Source organism: Silurus aristotelis, assembly GCF_946808225.1.
Source record: "Silurus aristotelis genome assembly, chromosome: 14".
Lineage (NCBI taxonomy): Eukaryota > Metazoa > Chordata > Actinopteri > Siluriformes > Siluridae > Silurus > Silurus aristotelis.
The window spans coordinates 19,638,532-19,661,663 of record NC_139587.1 but is presented as its reverse complement, the minus strand read 5'-3'; the positions used below and the strand labels follow the sequence as shown (position 1 = coordinate 19,661,663).

The 23,132-nt window shown below is 36.5% G+C and overlaps 1 protein-coding gene across 2 annotated transcripts in view; it reads right to left on the bottom strand.

Annotated features, from left to right (window-relative positions):
* The window catches only part of pcdh11 (protocadherin 11), a 189,449-nt gene that overhangs the window by 96,880 nt on the left and 69,437 nt on the right, over positions 1–23,132 (bottom strand). For both annotated transcript variants that reach the window (XM_083561573.1, XM_083561574.1), the window contains one exon: positions 7,121–7,180. In XM_083561573.1, the coding sequence (XP_083417699.1) occupies positions 7,121–7,180 (60 nt within the window). The remainder of the gene's footprint in view (positions 1–7,120; positions 7,181–23,132) is intronic.

Sequence of the window (23,132 nt, the reverse complement as noted above, 5' to 3'; positions counted from 1 at the left end):
AACTTTGAGTCTAATGAGGTCACCGGGAAGATATAATGTTTTATTCTTTTTGTTTCCGAGTGCTGAAACTTCAATCCCCTCACAGCATGTACAAGCCCCAAAAGGAAGCGATGCCCGAAATATTTAGCGCAAATGGAATATTTCAGGCCAGTGACATGCCATTATCAGCTTTTGCATTGAACACTTACGTCCAGTTAATGATCATACGGATGCAATTTTCTCTCAACTTTCTCAAGGAAATTTCCCTCAGGAGGGATGGAGTGAGACTTTCGAATGTCATAAATTCTTCGTAATAAACTGAACCAAAGCAATTATGGCAAAAGAAAAGTTGTCATTAAATATTCGCGCAAGTCAGTTTCTCATCTATTTCATCCAGCACATCTTGTAAAAAGGGGTTGGGGACATATTTAAGAATAGTACACAAATTATTTCCAAACCTGGCAGCGTGAGGCCTATGAATAATAGCATAAAGAGGTGAGGGAAGAAAAGGTTGCGTGAAGGTGAGCGGCATTAATTTGCTTTTAAGCTTATGGGAGTTTCAGGCACACTAGGTACACTCCACCACCTGCTGCAAGAGACAAAGGCGCCATTCTGGGTGTCAGCGACTCAGTTTCTTTAGCAATTCACCCAGAGAGAGACATGACTTCCTAAAATGGATCATTAGACTACGTTATAGGGGATGCCTTATTACCGTAAATGCACACAATGCACAAAGATTATTCATGAATAGATCTGTTCATGGCTGTTGGTTTCCTGTCATATAAACTACCTCTTGAGTCATAACAAAGTGTCAGGAGGCCTGAGAGAATATCAAGCATGCACAAATTGCATGCGCAAATATTTTTATAACGGTCAGCTGCTTATAATGCAGACAAAACACGTTTAGGATGCCAAAAGTGTATCAGCTTAAGTAGTGAGTCTTAAAGTGGGGACCAGGGACACCCAGAGGTGCATGAAGCATAGCCAGGCAGGCCATTATTTTCTCATTTTTCTACAGTGGTGGAAATTAAAACCTACCATTATCGATGCTATTAAGCTTACAGGAATGTCTGGGATCTAATGACAATTATAATAAAATGTTTTAATAAAATTTTGAAAAATTATAGAATCCAATAAATAGCCACAATTTTATTGCACATATTTAAATAATGTACGTTTTGGCTATAATTTTTTATGGACATGAAATTTTCAATTAAACTAAATCTGCATATATGAGTAATGTGATTTTTAAATTAATGCTTTTTAATCTTTCAAATTGCTATTAAACATTTAATTTTTTTTTTTATTTCTTGACTGTAAATATGACTTGTTTAAGAATGTGTGACTTAGGGCATCTATAAATTCTAACCAAACACGTCAGTATGGCATCTCTGGTCCATACAGAGGATCGGGTATGTATTATGGGAAAATGTGATTGCTCAGGCAACTACTTGTCAAATCCTACTTTGATTACACTTTAAATCAATGTAGCACGTCTTATTTTTTCTCATCTATTCTATGAACGTGTTTCCTTTTATTGAACTACCGTAATTTCCGGACTATAAAGCGTACCCATATATAAGCCGCAGCCACTGAATTTTACAAATATTTTTATTTTTTAACATAAATAAGCTAAATAAGTGTCTACACTAATGTACTTTACACAAACTTTAACCAAAGACACATTACACACGGTGTAACGGGTAAAATATGTTACGCTTCCTTTAGGAGCATAGCAGTATTTTGGGAATAGCATGCCAGAAGCGAGCTCTCCCTTCACCCAGACTCAACGCGTTACATCGGCTTGTATCTAAACAGAAACCGACCAAGAAAGTCATTGTTCACTGTCTTCCTCCTTCCTTTCACAACTATTTCTCTCGAGAGTTTATCTTTTGGCATCGTCGTGCGTTTAAAAATCACCCGATGGAAGTTTTTTCTCCGGAAGCCGTGCAGCTCAGAACACAGGTGAGGTGCGTTTTTTCATTTCCGTTTGGAAATTTCATTGGTCTAATGTTATGGGGTTCAGTTTTTTGGCTTGAAGTTTGTGAAACCCGGGAAAAACCCAGGAAAAATACATAAATTATCCACTTCCTTGTTTAAGCCGCGGGGTTCAAAACGTGGGATAAAAGTAGCGGCTTATAATCCGGTACGATTTATGCCGTTGTTTCATTGTACCTCGTCTGTAGAGTGAGTCATGCAGAAGATGCATCAAGTAGTTTGTCTTGCTACAATAGAAGGTTGACATTGGTGTCAGCTCATTGCATTTAATTTGTATGCATATCGAAGGGCAATAATAGTAATAATATAAATAATAAAAAAAAAACTAGAACTACATAGTAAAGGAATCTGAATTATGCTGTGCTCATGGGTGTCGTAATTGAAGGAATCACATTTCTTTGCTTAAAAGGAATTCAGGCTTCTGAAGGTTGTTATTTAATCCAAAAATGTTAAATAAAGCTCACTGTAGGCCACTGTAAATTAAGCTCAGAAGGAATAGGAGTGAAGTTTATTTTTCCAAGTTCTTCTGAGAGCAGCCAGAACAAAGGAAGATGAGTGAATCATTAAGCATCACATAAATTCATCTTAATAACCCTTCAGAGCTTCCGCTTTCTTGTACAACACAATCAACGACTACTGATTGCCAAGGTAAACCAGGATTCTTTTACCTCCCACCACAATTTACCCAATAATGGCTCAGAATGCAATTATGCTTAATGCATTTATGTTATACTAAAGGTAGTTTGCAGTATCAGGTGACATCGAATGCGATAAGCAGGCAATGGGACAGAGTAAAGGATTTGAATCATAATAGCCCGAGTTCTGCGAAATAACACCATGCTTTCTCGGAGTACAGCTTTCAAAAAATTAAGAGGTTAAGCTGTGCAATCAAGAGGCTAATGCATGGAAAAAAAGCTTATGGAGCATAGCTGAGGCAAATCCAGTGAGCACAATGACACCCCATTAACAGGTTGTAGGACAGCAGCAATGCCCAACTGAACAAACAGATTTCCAGGTGGATAGGATGGCAAGCTTCTGTCTCTGGACTACTTGCACTCTGTCTAAGCCGCTCCTTTGACAAATGATTCCATAGCAAAGGGCCGCACACTTATTTAAGCTTAATTGATTGGATAGGAGGCAGTGAAATCCCTGATTGGTTTAACTAAAAAAAAAAAAAAAGTCGCTGAAACATGCCACGGCTTCAGAGGAAGCTTGGTACAGTCGCTGAGGTGAAAAGAGGCTTATGGCTCAAAATTCAACTGATTAATATCAGAACAGTAAAAAAGGGAGATAAATGAATCTAGTTTAAATGCAATGAATTAAAGAATAGGGGCAGGTCTGCAGGCCATAATTCCACAGGTTAGCATTCCTTTCATCTGTTCATTAGCAGGGTTCAACCTGCACCAAGACCTTCTTCTGCGAGGCGACTCTATAAACTCAGTGCGCTGTGTAAAACACGAAAAGAACTGACACCACATTAACACATTACATGTAATTAATAGAGGCGAGAGAAGCCAAATACATTCCTTAAAAAAGGTGATAGGGAGACTGTAATCACATGCTAAAAAATACTATTGCACTGTATAAAAGAGCAAATTTGTGCCAAATTCTTAGACTAAAAAAGAAGATGCGGTGCTTTCTGGGATTAGCATAATGTAGCTGTACCATTAGCTCAAGCATACATTTATAATCCCATTATTTGATAGGTATAATTTGCAGAGCATTTACATTATGCACATTTTTACATTGCACTGGCACACATCTTAGAATTTCTTCTTTAATGTTTTTTAATGTTTGCCACAGAATGTGGAGAAAATCTGCAGTTTGCATTGTGCTGTTGCAATTTTGGCAGGTGCTTCAAATATGGCTGCCAGAAAATATTACCCAGATACCAGGAATATCTCCATGGTGACATGGACTCGAAGGCTGGAAGGCATTCAGCAAGCTGCTTGTGTAAATAAGACTAATTCTCTGTAAAGCATACCCATATTAGGACTTGATCTGCTCCAGAAAATTGCTCACGTCCATCCAATTCAAAGAAAAGCGTCCTGTTGATTTGCAAATGCTAGCTAGTTTGTTCTTGCGACCTCTGATGTAAAGTGATATTTGCTGTCAAGGTAGCTAACCAAAAATATCTCAAGGGGTACATTTAGCATGGATTGTAACCATCTTATTTCACAGTAATGATGGTATTACGGTGGCCGGATCCATTAATTTGTGTGATGAGTCACACGTTTTCAATTTAAGACATATTTTCTTTTAGATGAGTCATTATGAAAGAGAATTGCAGGTTTCATATGGGTATGAGCTCACAAACCACATAATAAGCCAATAAAATTGAAATTTACACAGAAATCTACTTGGATGTGTTCGAACAAGTTTATGGATGCAACACAACGCACGGTACAGCCGAGCTTTTCTGTGTGTTGTGCATTCCTTTGTTTGACATGGACATGCTGTGAGCACAAGTGACAGGCCTTGTACCCAAAGCTCACCGATGACCTTTCTGATTGCTTTTTTTTTTTTCTAGGTTTGTTTTACGTTTGTCTGAAGATGTCGGCCGAACTTCCCCAGGCACCCTGACAGTGCCATTGTGTATGTGTGCAACATTTCGCTGCTTGTCTTCCAAAATCATGCCTACTAGCTCTGAATGGTGAACGCGTGCAGAGCGCTGAACCTGAAACCTGCTGCTTGGAGTTTTACATGTTTTAATACTTAATCTCTGCATGACTAGGCTGCTGATAGGCGCTGGAGGGAGTTCCACTCATCACCCAGTATAAATCATTATTAAGATGTACTTATTCACAGCTGCTTTCTCCCAGATCGTTGCGTGCTCAGTCAGAGTGCAGGCGAGTGCACAAGTGCACAGTCATGTTTGCAGTTTGGTTTTCAAAAGGAGAGGAGAAGAAGAAGCATAAGAAGAAGAAAAAAATGGTTTTGCAGTTATGGAATGGAGAGCACCGCAGCTTCTCACTTTCAGCTGGTGGTGGAAAGATTGTATGGTGGTCCCACCAAGCTCAGATTGCCATCAATGCCAAGGTTCAGCATGATCATACCCAAGGAAGGAGGGGTCAAATCCTGCTCCATCTGCTATCTGATTTTTGGCAACAACATGATGGCTAGCAGGAGGCGTTTCTGCCAAACTCAGTGGTGATGGTGACGTTAACCCTGTGCTGCAACCGACCGAGAGTTGAGCCAAGTCTGGAATATAGGTCAGGGTCATCGGGTGAAATTTCCCAGAGAGCCATGTTTCTATTATTCATGACAAATCGGTTTACTCAAGTCAAGATCTCTTCATCAGCAATAGGCTTTCAGGTGTTCAATGCTTCCTAACAGGAGGTCTGTAGTTGGGAGTTTTTTTTATTTCTGCTCCTGACCTGATGTGCATAAAGTGACCAGGAATGAATACCTGAAAACGAGACAAAGTGCATAATGCAAGATATTATTGTGTAATTTAACAATGTTCGGGCCTTTGAGACTTTTCATCACCTAGTGTATAGCCTTTGGACCAGAATTGCTATGGAAACCAAAGCCCTTGGGTGACCAAGTAGCCCGCCCACACCGGCCAATAATCATCTTTGCTGCAATACTGGCGTAGCAGAATTTGGCCAATGTGTCAAGCAGCAATTATGTATACTTAATTTTGTCTCCGCCCTCTCCTCTGCTTTCCTCTTGCTGATCCTGCCTCTTTCCTGACAGCCAGATTCACTCTCTGTCTCTGTCTACTCTCTTTCCTGTTTTATATTATCACTAAGCCCGTTAAAGCTGTTCATTAGCTCTCTTTCATCGCGGATGCATACAATATCAAGGGAGAAAATAGAAACAGTCTTAGTGCCACATAATAAGACGTTCCTATTATATAAATCATATCCGACTATTTAGCCATTATACTTTCATTCTGGGCTGACTGACACACCGGATAACTCCACCGCCCAATTGCTTTTTTTGCATATTGGTTTGTGCAGATCACAGATGCTAATGAAAAGTGACGAGACAAAGAATATGTTCCGGTGCATGAGAGGAAACTGTTAAAGGCATCGAAAATCTGGTGCGTAGTACGTTCATTACCTCAGTCCGGCACTTTTGTTTCAAGAGAAATTTTGACAACAGTACAGGACTTCCTTTACTTCAAGGACAACGTATACAAACCTGGACAGCCGACTGTAGAGTGATAGTGATGTCAGAAATGGTGCCAGGGTGAAGGACAGGCCAGCAATTAAAGCATGCGTCTATGTCAACAGACTCAGGACAAAGCTGATTGCCTTTTTCGATACCGCTTCACATGCGGTGTCGGTGCCATTTCACATAACGTGAGAAGATCTAAATTATTTTCCAGTTCACCTCTACAAGTTTCTAAAGATAGCAGTCAGTGTATTAAGGCAGCACACTTAAGATGGAGTCGAGTTTGACCACTCGCTGACAAGCTGTCAGACATGTCTGCTGTTTTTCGGTAACTCCGGCGCAGTCTTTACTCTTGACCCCGCTAGTCAACCAGAAAAGGACATGAGCATTTTGACACATTTGGGGTTAGTGGACTGAAAATAGTGCAAGTTTTTGCAGTATAGCACATTAACACATTTTCATACAGACATGCCAAAGTGCTGAGGGATTTATTTTATTTTTTTTTTTTTTTTATTTTTTTGAAATATGTGAAAGTTGTGAAAAAAGAAAAAAAAAAAAAAAAAAAAAGTAATCCATAAAAATAGAAAAATAAAATGAAATAAATAAATTGAAAAAAGATAAATGCATGATTATTCTGTGCTTGGTTTGTAAAATGAGAAAATGTAGATTGTTATTTATGTTTGGCTGACTCCCAAGCCTTCATGAATGATAATCTTGTCACTTAAATCGAGTGGTACAAATTGTATTTTCAAAATTAGATAAAACACTGCTGAGCAAGACATCTGAGGTAATAGATTAAAAAATAATCTATGCCAACTCGTGAATGGCAAAGGGAATTTAGGATATGCAGGTATGTGAGGAATTGCTGAAAAAGAAATAACCGAAATCTTTTCATACAAAGTTCAATCAAGCAGTCGAACACAAGAATGCTAATTACTCTCTGGGTGATTACCAAGGGATATGATCATTGGTTTTTACATAACAGAATCACAATTTCAAATAGTGACAGATAAGGAATCACCTTATGAGGACAAGTGGCAGGAAGTGCAGTCAGTGTCTTGTCTGGGGTCTGGTTCTGGTTCTGCAAGAGATGGAGTGAAAAAAAAAAAAGTTCATTAATTTCTCAATCAAAAGACATGAAGAAAAAAAAATCCGACAATAACTTGTATTTAGATGAAAGATGACCTATTGCTTGCACAGAAATTCTGAAAACTTAAAAAACAGGGGGAAGGAAAGAGGTGAATAAAGGTTAAGATCATTAATCTTTGGAGGTGAATTACAGAGAGCCACGGCACTGTTTTTTGCCTCCCACATTAATGACTAAACTAATAATTGCACCATTTCCATACAACATATGCAGTAACTCTAAAACAGGATTTCATTAGGCAATTACCATTTTGTAAATATGCCTCTACATCAGACAGATACATGAAATGCGACACTAAAAAGGTTACGCTTAGCTAAGCCAACAAGGCAACAACAGATGGTCCTGCTGTTTGTGATTATGCAGGATGCAAGGCCTCTACACACTAAAGGCGACACACACACACACAAAAGTGCCTTCTTTCAGGTGACCTCAGAGGTGAAAACAAAACAAAACCAGTAAAAAAAAACAGAGAGAAAAAAAAAAAACAGTCCTGAGGCACCATGACTCTCACAACAGGCAGCGATGGCCTCACAAACTTCTCCCTCAACTACTTCGGGGAGGCCCAGTTGATTCCAAGCAGGTGCCGCCAGTCATTTGCTCATATCCAATTATCTTCCTGTGGCACAGCTAATGCACCTTGACACTATTAATGGCTTCCTTATGGTATCACCAAGAGAGATGAAACATTGAACTGTCCAGGATTCGACATCTATATTTCATTACCACTTAGTGGAGTCAGCGTGAAGCATGGGCTACCTAGCTTCACACCTACAGATTCATAAAAGCAAAACGCTCTGTGCAGCAGCTCTCAATAGCCTCACATGAGCACAGAAGTGAGAGCGTATATCTTTCTTTCTTTCTTTCTTTCTTTCTTTCTTTCTTTCTTTCTTTCTTTCTTTCTTTCTTTCTTTCTTTCTTTCTTTCTTTCTTTCTTTCTTTCTTTCTTTCTTAATCTTTTCTTTATATTTTATATTTTCTTTGACTTGAAGAAAGTGCAGGAGCAATAATCTATCTTATTAATTTCTCCAGCCACACAATTATCACCTCTACCTCTACATCTTTCTAAGTTCTAAAGCAAATTTCAAGCAATATGCATTACCATAACCCAAGCAAGCACTGACATTGGTAGAAGAAAAGAGAAGGCTAATGACATACACCTTCTCATGGACACAAGGGCAGCTCAGAGGACATGTTTATTCTGGATAGCTTCTGTCAGCATCGTTCATACTGACCCGCTACTCTGCTGCAAACCAAGACGTCTTGTCCAGCTTGGATATGGATGAGGGTGTGCTTATATTGTGCTTATTTACTCAAACTGAAAAAAATTACCCGATTCCATCTCATTGCACATGTTACTGTGTGATGTAAGCCAAGTGTTAATCGGGGGAAAACTAGCGCAGAAATATAAAATATAAGGACTACATCCCACTATACAAGTAACCAGATTTATCATTTTTAGAATAAAACCCAGTCATGGGGATTTCATTAGTAGCAGCTGATGCTGATTCACTTAAAAAAAAAAAACTGTACAGGTAAATTAAACTAGCATTTTTGACCACCATATTTTATTTCATGATGGTCAGGTGCTACAGATTCAATTTCGATGCAATGAAAGCACAAACATACTTTACTTATAGTATATAAGCTGTATAGAAACTTGCTTTCTACTGCACCTCTACTCAATTCGGGGTAAAATATTGTAGCTAGCTAAATAATTAAAAATATGTAAAGTATTTAAGTAAATGTACTTTTTTATTGTATTTAAGGTTTTTTTTGCCAACTTTCTAGTTTTACTGAGTATCAAAGATACACTGTAAACAACTTACTCTCTAATAAACTACATTTATGATTTAATATATGTACTTTACTCCACTATATTGTAATTGACAATGACCATTACTATTTACATTTTGCATCTCTGCTGAAGATGATGTTAAGGCTCAACACTTCCCTATACCTGTACCTGCATTTCCAAAAAGAGCTAGAATAAATTACCAAAACTTTACAAAACAGATTTGTTGAAATTGAATACAAATATTGCTCCTCTCTGAGAATGAGAGGTGCATCAAATCCCAGTTAGCTCTGAATATTTAGTTTTAATCTAAAATTATTTCCTTAAATTTTATTTGTCCATCGAATACTAATGGTTCTTCTACTTTGTGACATTACTTTACTAATTTGTCTTTTTTTAAATAACATTTGATCTTGTTTCATTCTGGCATGTTGAAGAGGTTGTTGTGTTGATCATCGTTAATGCTGTGTTTAGGTGTACAACTTGATTTGTAGTTTAAGAAATTAAACCTCAACAGTATTTGGATATTTAATAATGTGTCTTGGAGTAGAAGACTAGTGCACCTTTTAGCCTATGTTCAATATGAGTAAAATACTCAAGTACTGTTAAAATCAGATACTCTAAAGCTTTTACTCAAGTCATATTCAAATTGGTAAATTTTAACATGTAATAGGGTAAGATTTTCATTACGGTAGCTTTACTTTTACTCAACTATGATTATCAGGTACTCTTTACACCTCTGTAAAAACAAGCTTTTTAGAAAATGTGCTTTTCAATGGGCATTATGTTATCGATTAAAACATAATTACAGCTTTAAAAAAAGTTCCAAGATTAGGTAGGTTGTGCACATGTCAGTATTAATATCACTAGTAATGTATTCTTACACAATTTATAAAAAAAATGGTTATATTATATTGGAGTATTTATCTACTGTGCATGTCCTTTTTACGATTCATTAATAAAATAGGTTCTTAATTATGATTAGGATTCTCCCTCAATGATACGGTAGAGTCTCTGTGCTGAAAAAAAATCAGTGGTAATGCTTTTCACTGCACATATATCGAGCACCCATGGGTAATTACTCCACATGACAGGTGTGGCATGGGCACTGTATTAACTTGTTCTATATTTTTAAATAATACATAGCCCTATTAGAATATGACACGACTAACACACGATCTTTTACACACTCTCTCTCACACACACACACACACACACACTCACACATCCTCTCCACCGAGGTTTTACTGAGCTGCAGACGTGATTATCTGAGCCTAAGCCGACCCGGCATGTTTTGTGCCATGCCCTCAGTCTGATATGCAGCGGAATTATACACTACGATGCAAACTTCGGGCTATGCAAATTCTAACTAGGCGGGTCAAAGCTGACATCTCAATGGTCGGCTGTTATTTTGGAGAGCTGTTAATTCTGTTAACCGAGAATAAGGGGAAAAAAACGTGTTAGAACACTGCAAGTTTTGAAAGAGTGAAGGGGCTGGGGCATGGGGGGGGGGGCTATTTTCCATCCTGTCAGCTCACTCCATTATTCATGCAGTGCCTGTGAACTACTGAAACCTGGCAAGACTTCCAAGAGTTTAACATGGAAACCAGAGACAAGAACACATTGATAGTTTTTACATTTAATATCTAGGCTATTTAATATTGAATTAAACCCATAGAAAACATAATTTGTTTTTGATTTTTAAATATTTATGCTTTATTATGAGGCTTCAAATATTGCAATTACTACATTAATTTATACATTGCTTTCCTTTGGCTACACTGATTTCTGCACATGATATATCCTTTTTTTTTTCAATATAAATTGCATCTCCTATATAAAAAAGCAATGTGAGAGGAAATTTCCAATTGAGAATTGAAATGAGTTGACTATCGGTGGTCTGCATTTGAACTGGGTAGTACATTCTGTGGTTTGAATTCTGAAGTAGAATGGATATAAGATGACATTTTTTAAATGAGATTCTCAAAGCAATAGGAATTCTCAATCATCTATTAACGCCTTTTAAAAGCTTTATAAGACACAATAAGACATGTCTGACTGCATTTGATTGACAACAGATATCAAATAAGTTAGTGACAACTATATGGTCAAAGGTTTTTTGACAAGGGCATTGTCATGCTGGAAGAGGGAAAATTCAATTCTACCACATCCAAAAACCTCCTGTACAAGTGTGTGATCGTAAAACCATATTGTGGAAAAGTCAGGTGTCGCAATTCTTCTGTCCATATACTGTATAAATGTTTGTACTGTATATAAATACTGTTTTTTTAGAAATCTAGAAAACTTTATTAGGATATTAAAACCTCTAATCCTTTAGCATTTTTCATTGTTCACAGATGTTAATGTTTAACAATAGATTAAATTAAATGGATTATTGTATCACTGTTTTTTAATGTAAAGCGTATAACAAATGTATTTGCTAAATTCGGCACACACCAAACATGCATATAAAAATTCAGTACTTACACTATGATTGTAAAAACGTGTCGCAAACGCATCCACATCTACAAATCCCTGCAAATTATTTCGGAAGATAAGGGTCCACTGAACAACATGCCGTAAAGCATTTTTGGTCTAACAGAACAATAGTGTTGTAATTTAGATGGGTATTAAAAACGTAAAAAAATAATATATATATGTCCGGTAAAAGTAGTGGTACAAAAATATTATTTAATGCTTTGAATATAATTCTAGATGTCTGTTCGGTGTCTAACAATGTCTATAGTAATAAGATATATAAATATAATAAAGGTTATTGTTTAACTCTTTACTGGGAAAATTAAAGTGTCACAGATAATAGGAAGATTTGCAAGATAGACATATATAATGACAGTAGCAGTGTTCATATGACAAGTACACAAAATGTAGCAGTGTGATGTGATTAGATAAATACTGCATGTATATAAAAAGATGTAGTGTTAATGCAGCATATCAAGTGCTTGTCCATGTGCTAAAATGCAGTACGTTACAGCAGGATAATGTATAGCGAAGGACAGGCATCTCGGCAAAAAAAAAGTGCACGATAGCATATTATTGCCCATATGTGCAGTGTTTCATGTGAACATATGGTGGGTTTTATTTTTTTATTTTGTGTGTGTGTGTGTGTGTATTTTCCCATAAGAGTATGTGGAGTGTTGTGTCATTGGTTAAATGTGGGCATGGTGAATATGAAAGTTGAGAGAAAAGCACTTGAGAGAACAGATGTAGAAGGCTCTTCTTCCTTTCTGAAGCAGAAACCGAAGAGGACACCTATTGCACTAGTATTTCATTTCTTACACATAAGTCAAATATAGTGTGGTGTTTAAACATTTTATCATACTGTATTAGTATAGAGGGGAGTGGTGGCTCCAGCGGTTAAGGCGCTGGGTTGGCGATCGGAAGGTCTGGGGTTCAAGCCCCGGTATTGCCAAGCTGCCACTCTTGGGCCCTTGAGCAAGGCCCTTAACCCTCTATGCTCCGGAGGTCCCTTACGAGGGAAATATCAAGGTCCGTGACGTCGGAGTAACGTGGGGCCGCCTTCCCGTGGGCTCACCACCTGCAGGAGAGACTGTAAGGGACGGTGCTGTGAGGATTGGGCAGCAGTCGAAGGCGGGGGTCTGCTTAGACTGCTGCCCCCGCGACCCGAATTACGGATAAGCAGGAGAAAATGAATGAATGAACCATACTGTATGTCAACAAGAGATTTCAAGAAAAGTTTGTGGATGCCTGATCATAAGATTTATATGTGATTACTGCACATTCTATTCAAAATCTAGTCCCCAATTACTGTTATAATAAACGATTCACTTCTGAGTAGATGTTCCACTAGAGTTTTGGAGTGTGTTTGTGGAGATTTATGCTCATTTAGCCACAAAGATGTTAGTAAAGTCAGGTACTGATGTAGGCTAAAGAGGCCTGGGGTGCAGTCAGTGTTTCAATTAATCGCAGAGGTGTTTAATAGGGTTGAGGTCAGACCTCTATAGCAGGCCTTCAAGATTTTCTACTACAACCTCTATAAAATCATATCTTCTTGAGCCTCACTGTGTGCACAAGGGCATTGTCAAATGGAACAGGTTTGGGTATCCTAGTTCAAGTTAAGGGAAACTTAAATGCTACACATCGAAAAAGATCCGATACAAATGTGTGCCTCGGACTTTGTAGTAACAGTCTGGGGGAAAATGGCACATATGGCTGGTATTCCAGTACTTTTGTCTATAAAGTGTTTTTGTGAACAAAAGTGAATAAAAAGCAATATTAATATATCTATTAGAAAGTCTTTCCAAAGTCTTTTTCATAATGGAATGAAAATTACCTTTTTGATTTTGGGTTAGTTAATTAGATAAGCACACATTATGCTTTAACAATAAAACTTGATTGATACTGTGTATTAGTAAGTGGTTGGGTATTAGGTCTAGTGGTGGTCTTTGGCCAGGAGGGCAATCCAATGTATTATTCATTAGCTGTAACAGTATTTTTTTTTTCATTAAATCTTAAAAAAAAAAACTTTGCCATGACTTCCATTACATTTCTTGACACAGCTTTTTAAAGGGTAAGGCAGGAGCAGACAAGTGCTTACTGTTTAGTTTAGTTTGTAGAGGTAAATCAACAAAAAAAAAACTGTTTTCTTTCAAGTTGAGTTTGTGACATTGGTGACATCAATACCTTCACTCAAACACCCCAAAACCATGAAAATGCAGCTGTGACAAACACTTTATTCGATCTACTGAGAAAACCGAATAGTTCAAGACATAACATATGTAAGGAGTTTGTTTCAAACACAATGGTGAATATTTGTGTGTATTCTAAACCTGATTGCTCACTTATACTGTACTTTATCGCACAATGAAGCTCTGATGAAGCTTTTTGTTTTCATCAATGTTCAACTTATTTATGCACAATGAACAGCTCCGAAACCAAAAAGTGTTAGAAATGGCCTTGTTTAGGTTCTAAGAGATAATTGGCCTTTTGACTACTTTTTTTGCTAGGGCCAGGATTAAATTATTCACACATATTTTATTATTTTTTTCAATTAGAGAAAGTGATTTCCTTAATTACAGCATGTGCTTAAGAAAAAAAAAATAATTGTAACCATTCAGACATCTGATGATATCAATATACACCAATATATTCCCTACAGATGGTTCAAGGCATGAAAGCTTATTGACTCTGCATTTATTCTCATGAAATCATCATGGAAAACGTTTTATATAGTACCCTGAAAGTGATTATCGATACTCAAGCATTTAACAAGCTAGCTGTGCACTAGGAGCACACTGAATGGTTGTCTGCAAGTAAATATGGCAAATAATTCAGTATACATGAGAACGATGTTTATTGTTATTATTGTGGGTATTATAATGACATGAGATGAAATGCAAAGCTACAATATAACATTTGTGTTCTGGAGCTTTACTGTGGCTCAGCAGTGGCAGGAGTAGGTCTGTAAGCTGGCCTGAACAAAATCACAATGTCTGTGCCTGCCGCGTTAAAGCCGGCTGATGCGCAGTGTGCCACTGCTACGAACGGTGGTGCTCTTTGAAATGACAGATTCCCAAAAGTGCATTAAAACATCGAAAGCCCCCTGCTCCTGGTGCGCTCATTTCCTAAGCAGTGTGAAGCCCCTTCTTTGAGATGCCGGTCGAGTGCTGAGAAAGTCTCAATTAAGGCTTTGTAACAATTCTGAATTGCAAATGTAACCATTTGAAAAAGAAAAAAAAAATCAAAACAGCTTCACAAGTGGCTATGCAGGAATACAGAATATGTTAGGGGTCTCATATTACACCTGATGCTCTTGGCCTGTATTGCTTGCCATTAGTGTATATTCGCCTTTTTTGTTGTTTTCTAAAGGACCACAGCCTGCAGGCGTCTTCCTGCTGTGAGTCATGCGCTTAATAGTTCGAAGAAACAAATGAATAAAAATGAAACACTGCAAATTTTAACTCATTAACAGAACAGCAACGGGGTTCCGAAGGACATATAGAAAAAAAGAAGTGAAATGATATGCCCTGACTAACACTTTAAACCGTGCAATCAAAGCCTTTACACTTGTTCGGTGCTAATTTATGAGCCACCACTGAGCTCTTAAAGTGTTTATTGTGCTTGGTGTCTAGTTACAATTTTTTAAAAGTTGCAACGTTTCTATAGAAATTATTATTTTTTTCTGTAAAACATACTGTGTTCTTAGAAAGTTGATGTTGCTAATATCGTGTGTTACCTGTTTTAAGATGCAGGGACATTATTAAACAGGTTTAAATTAGCCTACAGGAAATCTTTGACAACTCCAGGAAGTGCAGGAGATTTTTTTTACATAGGCTTTTCACTGGATATTCGGATGTACACTTCTGCTAAAGACTTCGTACTTTAGATCAAATGGATAATTTACTTCTTTGTTAACAAAGATAATCCCAACCTCCTTATATTTAAAACTAAACACACAAGCATGCTTTTATGTCTATACATGTGCACACAAACACAGACACACACATGCACAGACAAACACACGCAGGCACACACAAAAGCCTATCCACAGGCGGTAATGAGTTTGCTATGTGTTTTAAAGGGATTAACAGCATTAAAAATCACATTTAATTCTTTTAGCAGAACAAAAAGCTGTTCATGAAAAAAAAAAGAAAAAGAAAAAAACCTGTTCATTTATTACTGCTTTGGAGGAGCTTAAATTTAATGTATGAATATTTTATCACAACTAATGCAACCTAGCTGTGTGTAAGACATGCATTCATTATGAAATCAGAGAAAAAAATGAAAAAGACACACAACACACTCCATCTATGCAACTAGGGAAATGACAAATGAACTAATCAATTTGTTATGCAACAGTGATGCTCTGTATTTTTTATATCTGTAAAAAAAAAAAAAAAAAAAAAGACTGGCAATAACATTTTTCACAAAGAATCTTGAAAGCACATGCAGTCGTGTTTCATTTATAACCAGCTGTGGCTACAAGGGGGGAAAAGAGGGCTAAAATGAGCTGAAACAAAAGCTTCAGGCTAAGACCTGACACAAATGAGCACTACTGTAGTTTTTGGTCTTAAATGTAGTTCGTCGGAGGAGGTCTGAACATGGTTACATTAGCTTGTCTTCTTCAATATACACCAGGTGGACCAGATTAAGCACCCTCTTCGAAGACCCCCCTTTAAGAACTGACAAACAAGTAGACTATTCAGTCAGGGGTGAGGGAACACAGCACTTTTTTTTCTGGCAGGATGGCACTGCAAGGCCGCCTGGCCCAGTAATATTCTCACCACACACTGAGAGGCTTTGTGTGTTTCAGTTCCTGGCTGATGCTCAAGAGCACTGAAGAAAAAATTGTTTAATTCCCATTACTTCATTCGCTCAATATTTTGTCACTCAGTTTAATACAAAAAAAAAAAAAAAAAAAAAAAAAAAAGGCCAGGGTATTTCTCTTTTTTTTTTTTTTTTATTAAGGCTGTATTTGAAGGATTAAAAGATCCTTATGATCATGTGATCCTGCTGATTTGGATTGTGTGGTAGGCATGCAAAAATGAAAACAACACTTTGCCAGTCCTTGTCCTTGGGGCAGAGCATAATATTAAAAAACAAAAAACAAAGGCAATAACCAGTGAAGTTGTACACTGATGTACACTGGTGGAAAGTACCTTAGTTCAAAAGTTATTTTATTAATAATAATAAAAATAATAAGCATAATAAGCATTATTTTTCATATTAAATTATTTGCTAACTTCAGTCCTCCATAATATTAGCAAGACAAAGTACAAAAAAACCCACAAAAACACAAAAAAAACAAGGTTTTTAGCTTTTCAGCACACGACAGCAGATCCGCTCCAGATTCCCTAGGCGCTGCTATCAAAGAGCTTCTCCGCAGCTGATCATTAGCAATTTCAGAGCCTTGGGCAACTCTGGGACCCCAGACTGCGCAGTATAATTTAGCGTCTGTCTTGGCCATACAATCAAGAGGCCATACTGTACATTTAGCAAGTGTAGACAAATAAAAGGACTAGGGTAAAGAGAACATTTGGGGTTTGACTAATAAAGTTAACTTGCATTACAAATAAACTATGGCACATGTTTTTGTTTGTTGGTTTGTTTTTGTTCATGTTCTGCAGGATCACTTCCAATTACTTCGATAAATTCCAGTGTCGAATCAAATCCAGGACAACTCAAAACAAGTGCCTATGTGACTTGAATCAACAGAAGCAAATTTTTAGAGCCGGCCTCCTGAAGATGTGGTTTTAGGCTCAAGTCGTCAATGGTTGATTGAATATCACTTTAATAGCAAAAGGAAAAAAAAGAGTCAGAGCAGCCATCTGTCACATGGTGAAATGGGTCCTGTCAGTCATATTCAGTCTAAGCTCATAGATTCAGCCTGATGTAGCCTGGCAGGTAAGTTCTATATATACTTGCTGGGTCTTGCCATTGCCTTACAAATATGCCATGCTTGAAGATTAATGCAGGTGGATATAGAAAAACCCAACTTCAGGCCAATGATAACCCAATTCATACCTTGAACCAAATTTCTGTACAATGTATGCAAGATATGAAGCTTGTGGGACATACTTATTAAAATGAACACCCATCATTCATTCATTTTTCATTCATTCATTCATTCATTCATTCATTCATTCATTTATTCAGGATTGATGAATAGAACCAATTGACCATGGTCAACTATATGAGCCAAATATAAATTCTTCTCTATATGAGACTAATTACAGACTTGAGAATTCACAGACAAACAGTTAACTGACAAACCCAGAATTCAGATATATAAGTAAAAAAAAGTAAAAAATGGGCAGAACAATACATTGATACTTTATAGCCTTAAAAACAGCAACACCACTGTTTCTCTCTTAATCCCTTAATGCACCAAAATATGTTCCTAAACTCAAATTAAATGTTCCTATCCATGTCCTCCAAAGGTGTTTAAAAAATTTAGATAAAAGGTAACAATTTCTATATTAATGCAATACATTTTAGCTACAGTAAATATAACAGATCCTGAGTTAGGAAATACCCAGAGCAATAATGTTAACTAAACGTATTAAGATATTTTATTTAGGGATATATGTTTTCAGTGGCTGGAGACTAACCGAGGAAATCTGACGACATTTAATATCTGACCATTAGGAAAACTTTAGGTTGGTGTGAGAGCAATATTTCAATCTGCAACATTTCCTGGTATTTGGTACAAGAGTATGCTGTACTTTATATGCTATTGGAGTTTGTTATTTGTGTAAAGAAGTGTGGCATTAGCGGAAACTGTTCGTTTCTTTTGCTAATTTAGTTTTTTGTTTTTGTTGTATTTTGCTTTTTGTGTGTACCTACAAGCCTACTTGGTTTTATCCGCTGTTTTACTGTTACACAATACATTACTCAAAGTGTGTTCACTTTTCCGCTTCAAACGATGCCGGCGTGATTATGTATATTGGTCCTTTACAATAATAATGTGTGTGCCAGCTGGAGCAGGACTTGTGTGTTCAGCTTGCATAAACTTAGTTTAAAATTGCCCATTTGGTGCGGAGGGTCTTTCCTGGCATGTGCCTGTCGGTGGCTCAGACCAATTTGTCATTCCAAGCCCGCTTTGTGTGCTGCCAGCACTGAGATGATGGCCATGCTCTGATCCTGGTGGCACCCTGGGACAAGGCCAAGTGTTTCACACACACCACACAGGGACAAAAGAGCTTGTGCCTGCTGATCCCTGTCTCAGAGGAGGAGGAACAGAAGAACAGGCTTTGTGGAACTTCTCCTCTATACAAGTATAAGGCTCAGTCAGTAGAATATGTGTGACATGATACAGCTCTCTCTAAATGCTGGCTTCGGTATGGTTTGATTCTCACTGTATTATATGATGACATATAGTATACTACACAGCATGGAGTCTTGGTAATGGTTTAGTCAATCCTTCTTATATTGTATTTAGAAATGCTTCATGTGGAACACAAATTATTGTCAAAAGTTGAATTGTAGTTAAAGAAAAACTCTTTCAACTGTGGTTTCTCCAAATTTAGCAGTGACATTAACAGTGTCACACACTTTATCCGTGTTAAACCAGAGAGGCATTTGAATCCTCTACTGTAATTAGCCCATGCCCAGTGCTTGAAGTGGGCCGCACTTATAAATATTGCTATTTTGAGTACTCTAAGGGAAAGTCAGGGATTTCACTGGCATGTTTTGGGTCTACTTATTTCCTTAGAGGGAAGCGTTACAGCAAATCAATTCAAAGTTATTCTGCTTGATCATCTTTATCTTATGTTGAAACATTTCTATTCTGATGGGAGTAACCTGCCCCCCCTAACAGATTATGAGGGCTCAATGAATAGTTTCATGAGTGTAAAAATTATGTAGATCATATACTATGGTCTTCACAGTCACCATACCTCAAACCAAGTGCACATTTATGGGAGATTTTAAACAGACAGTCTTCTCAAAAAGCATTATTAAAATTCCAGCTGATAGAGCATCTGTTGAAACATTGGTGTCCTGTGCATTCAGTATGCTTCCACAGACTCATAGTCTACAACAATGTGCTTTGAAGCTGTTCAGGAAGGCTCTTAGGGGGCCAAACACCTTAATAACACTTTTTTTTTTTTTTTTACCTGTTTTCATTCGTAATAAACAACAGTATTTTTTGTTTCACACCCCTTTGTACAATGAAGTTGTGTTCAAAACATAAAAAGTGTGATTCTATGATGTCTATGGAGTTTATGCTTCACGTACATACAGAAATTCAAGAAATTGCAGTATTAGGCAATGCTTACATGTTTCACATCTCTAACATATCTGGTTTGGATTGATATGCTTGTTGAAATAACTAAAATGGTCCAAAAACATGTTTAGTTTGAATTGGTCTAAAAGGAAGGTAGAAGAAGACGTAACATTGGGTCAAGTTAAGTCAAGTACTCAAATATACAGTGACAAACTGTGCAGGGAGCAAATAGCTGACTTTAACTGACACTGACTTCAAGTAATGGATATTATTGAATGCAATTACTGAATTCAGTTCAAAATTTTGGAATTATTAAATAGATTTTTTATTATTATTTTAAAGCTATATTGTGTAGGACTTCAATACAAAAAAAAAAAAAAAGAAAGAAAAAAAAAAAAAATGATTATTGAATCAGGTCGACAAAAATACTCTGTAATATGTTGTTCCTCAGCTGCCGTGAGTCACCCAGACAAGTCTGTAATAGAACCTCACAGTCAGCAGGGTCTTGCTGAAATTGGCTGGAATGCATCATACACCAGCTTAGAGGCACAAAGTTTAAGCAAGAAAAAAGTCAACTACAAGGTGACAGACAGGAGCAGACAGCCAAACAAGAGATGAGTAGACAGTATACAAACAAAACAAACAAGAGTCAAAATATTTCTACCAAAAGCCAGTAAGATTCGATATTGATGAGCTTCTTCTAATTTTCTTTTATCTCTATTTTGGTCTGAAACCAGTGATTTAAAAAAAAATATATATTTTTATTTAATGTATTTATTTTTAATATATTCTTAAACTCTGTTTTTTTTATTGTTATTTGGTTGAGATGCTATTGAGCTAAATGGCTCAGAATAACCGTTCAGTGTTTAATGAACGTGTATGTGTATAGGTGTGTGTGTGTGTGTGTGTGTGTGTGTGTGTGTGTGTGTGTGTGTGTGTGTGTGTGTGTGTGTGTGTGTGTGTGTGTGTGCATTTAGTTAGTTGCTTAATTCTGTCTCACTTACAAAAAATCAGTTTGACTGACACAGATTACATAAATAAATGCACAGAGAGAAAAATCCACACAATGATAGCAACTACAGGCTAAACTTTGCTTTCTATGTAATATTTTAGATATACCATAACTAGAGATTGTGGGCAGATTTACCATCATCAGTCATGAATGACTCAAGAGAGTTTAGTCATTAGTCATGTATTTAGAAAATTATATTCTCTCAGAAGAATATAAAGTTTGTTTTATTTCTCTAAATTAATGGCCGTTTTTGAAAAATACTTTTTTTGTGAAAGGTTTCCACAACATGAAAAAGACAAACACATTGTATGGTGCTAAACACTCCATGATATGGTGTAACATTTATTATTATTTTTTTTTAGTAGTAGAGTACATGATTTGGGATAAACAATCAGATTTGTATTGATCTACGCAAAGCTTGCAAACTTGACGAAATCTTAAAATGTAAAAAGTAACTAAAGACCTAGAAAATGTTCCTTAATAATTTTTCTGTATGCTAAAGACAAAAGCTTTTTATTAACATTGGTTACAGTTCAATTTGGAAAAATGCTTTGGTTTGGGGAGATGTACAATTTTTAATTTAGAATGCCAATAGCCAAATCTAAAAAAAATAATAAAGCAAAACAAAACAAAAGAAAATCAATCAAACAAAAAACAAAAACAGAATAGGCAAGTGGCCAAATATATTGATATCAGGCGTACACATCGATCCGAAGGCATAAACAAAAAAAAGCAGACAAAAGGTCAAGGATAAATATAGTTAGAATAGGAAGAAAAATGGGTCTGGAGTGTCTTCACTGTACAAACACTTATTCAAAGCTAAACGCTACACAGACAGAATATGGTTGGATATTCTGTTTAACATTTGTTTTACATTTTGAACAAAATGTTTTAAATGGACATCTATGGAATTAATGAATGAAGATTTCCATGAATGAGGCATACATCCTACAGAGTTGTTGTGGATTTAAATGTTAGTTACATTGAAAGCATCTGTGAGACATCAGACTAGGAAATACATCACAAACTACTGTAACATGCACATAATGAACTAACACTTTAATAGTGACAGTGCCAAATCGGTTTTGTCTTTTTGTGTGCTTGTAGATGTTTAGGTTGTAAGGAATTCCTTTACATTGTATGAAACATGTTACACAGTTTTATACTTTGAGACCACCCAAAATTCTGACAATTTATACTGCATTAAAGGTCCTTACAGTAGTGTTATAACTAAACAGCTGTCATTTTATTTCAATAATACAGTAAGACATACAGTATCATTAACCTTACTGTTTTTTTAACCACTGTTCATTTGTCTTTATTATGCATTTTATCAGTTTCGCATGTTAATTTTAACACAACCTGTTTTTTTATTTGATTTTATCCCAGTACACTCATGTTTTAATAGTATCCACTTTTATTTAAAATGTTTTTTTTTTTTTAAACTGTAATGAAATTTTTATGGTTAGATTAAATACCATTTGCTTGCACTTGTTTTTACTGCAATGTAATTAACTACTAATTAATAACTAAGAATTGGTAAGTACACTATATAGATAAAAAGTTTGTAGAGACCTGACCATGAGATTCGTATGTTCTATTTTAATACCCTGTTCCACATTTAGTCCCCATTTGCTTTTATATTAACTTTTACTCTTCTGGGAAGACATTCAATTAGATTTTGGAGTGTGGTTGTAAAGATTTATGTTCATTCATCCACAAAAGCCTTAATAAAGTCAGATAATAATGTAGGGTGAGGAGGCCGGGGTGCAGTCAGCATTCCAATTCATCCCAGAGGTGTTTAATAGGGTTGAGGTCAGAGCTCTGAGCAGGCCACTCAAGCATCTTCCACTCCAACCCATGTAAACCAGATTGCGAAGGTGCACCCAAATATTGGTTTGAGTGAAGGGAAAATGTAATGCTTCAACATCCAAAGTAAAGGTGTATTGGTACATGTAATCCTACCATAACATTTCAGTACAGGGCTCTCGGTACGGTACACATGTGTACCGAATGCAATCCTCTTTAAGTGCAGAACATAGTTGAAATCAGAGTTTTCTAACAAACATATTAAATGGCAGACTGTAACTTTGTTTAGTCTCCGAATCATGCTTTGATTTTCACTGTGGCTACTTAGTCCATACCGCAAACACGATTTTGTTCTGTGCATGTTTAAAATTGCTGCCACTTCCTGTCTTCGCCAACGTTTTTTACGATAGTTTACCGATAAGGACTCTTATGTGTTTCATGTACAGCTTCAAGAGTTTTTCTGAAAGTATGAAGTACTCTCTAAAATATTCATAAGTACTTGAATATCTAATTAAGCTATTTAGTATGTAGTTGATTTTTTTTATGAGCATGTACATAAATTTTCTGA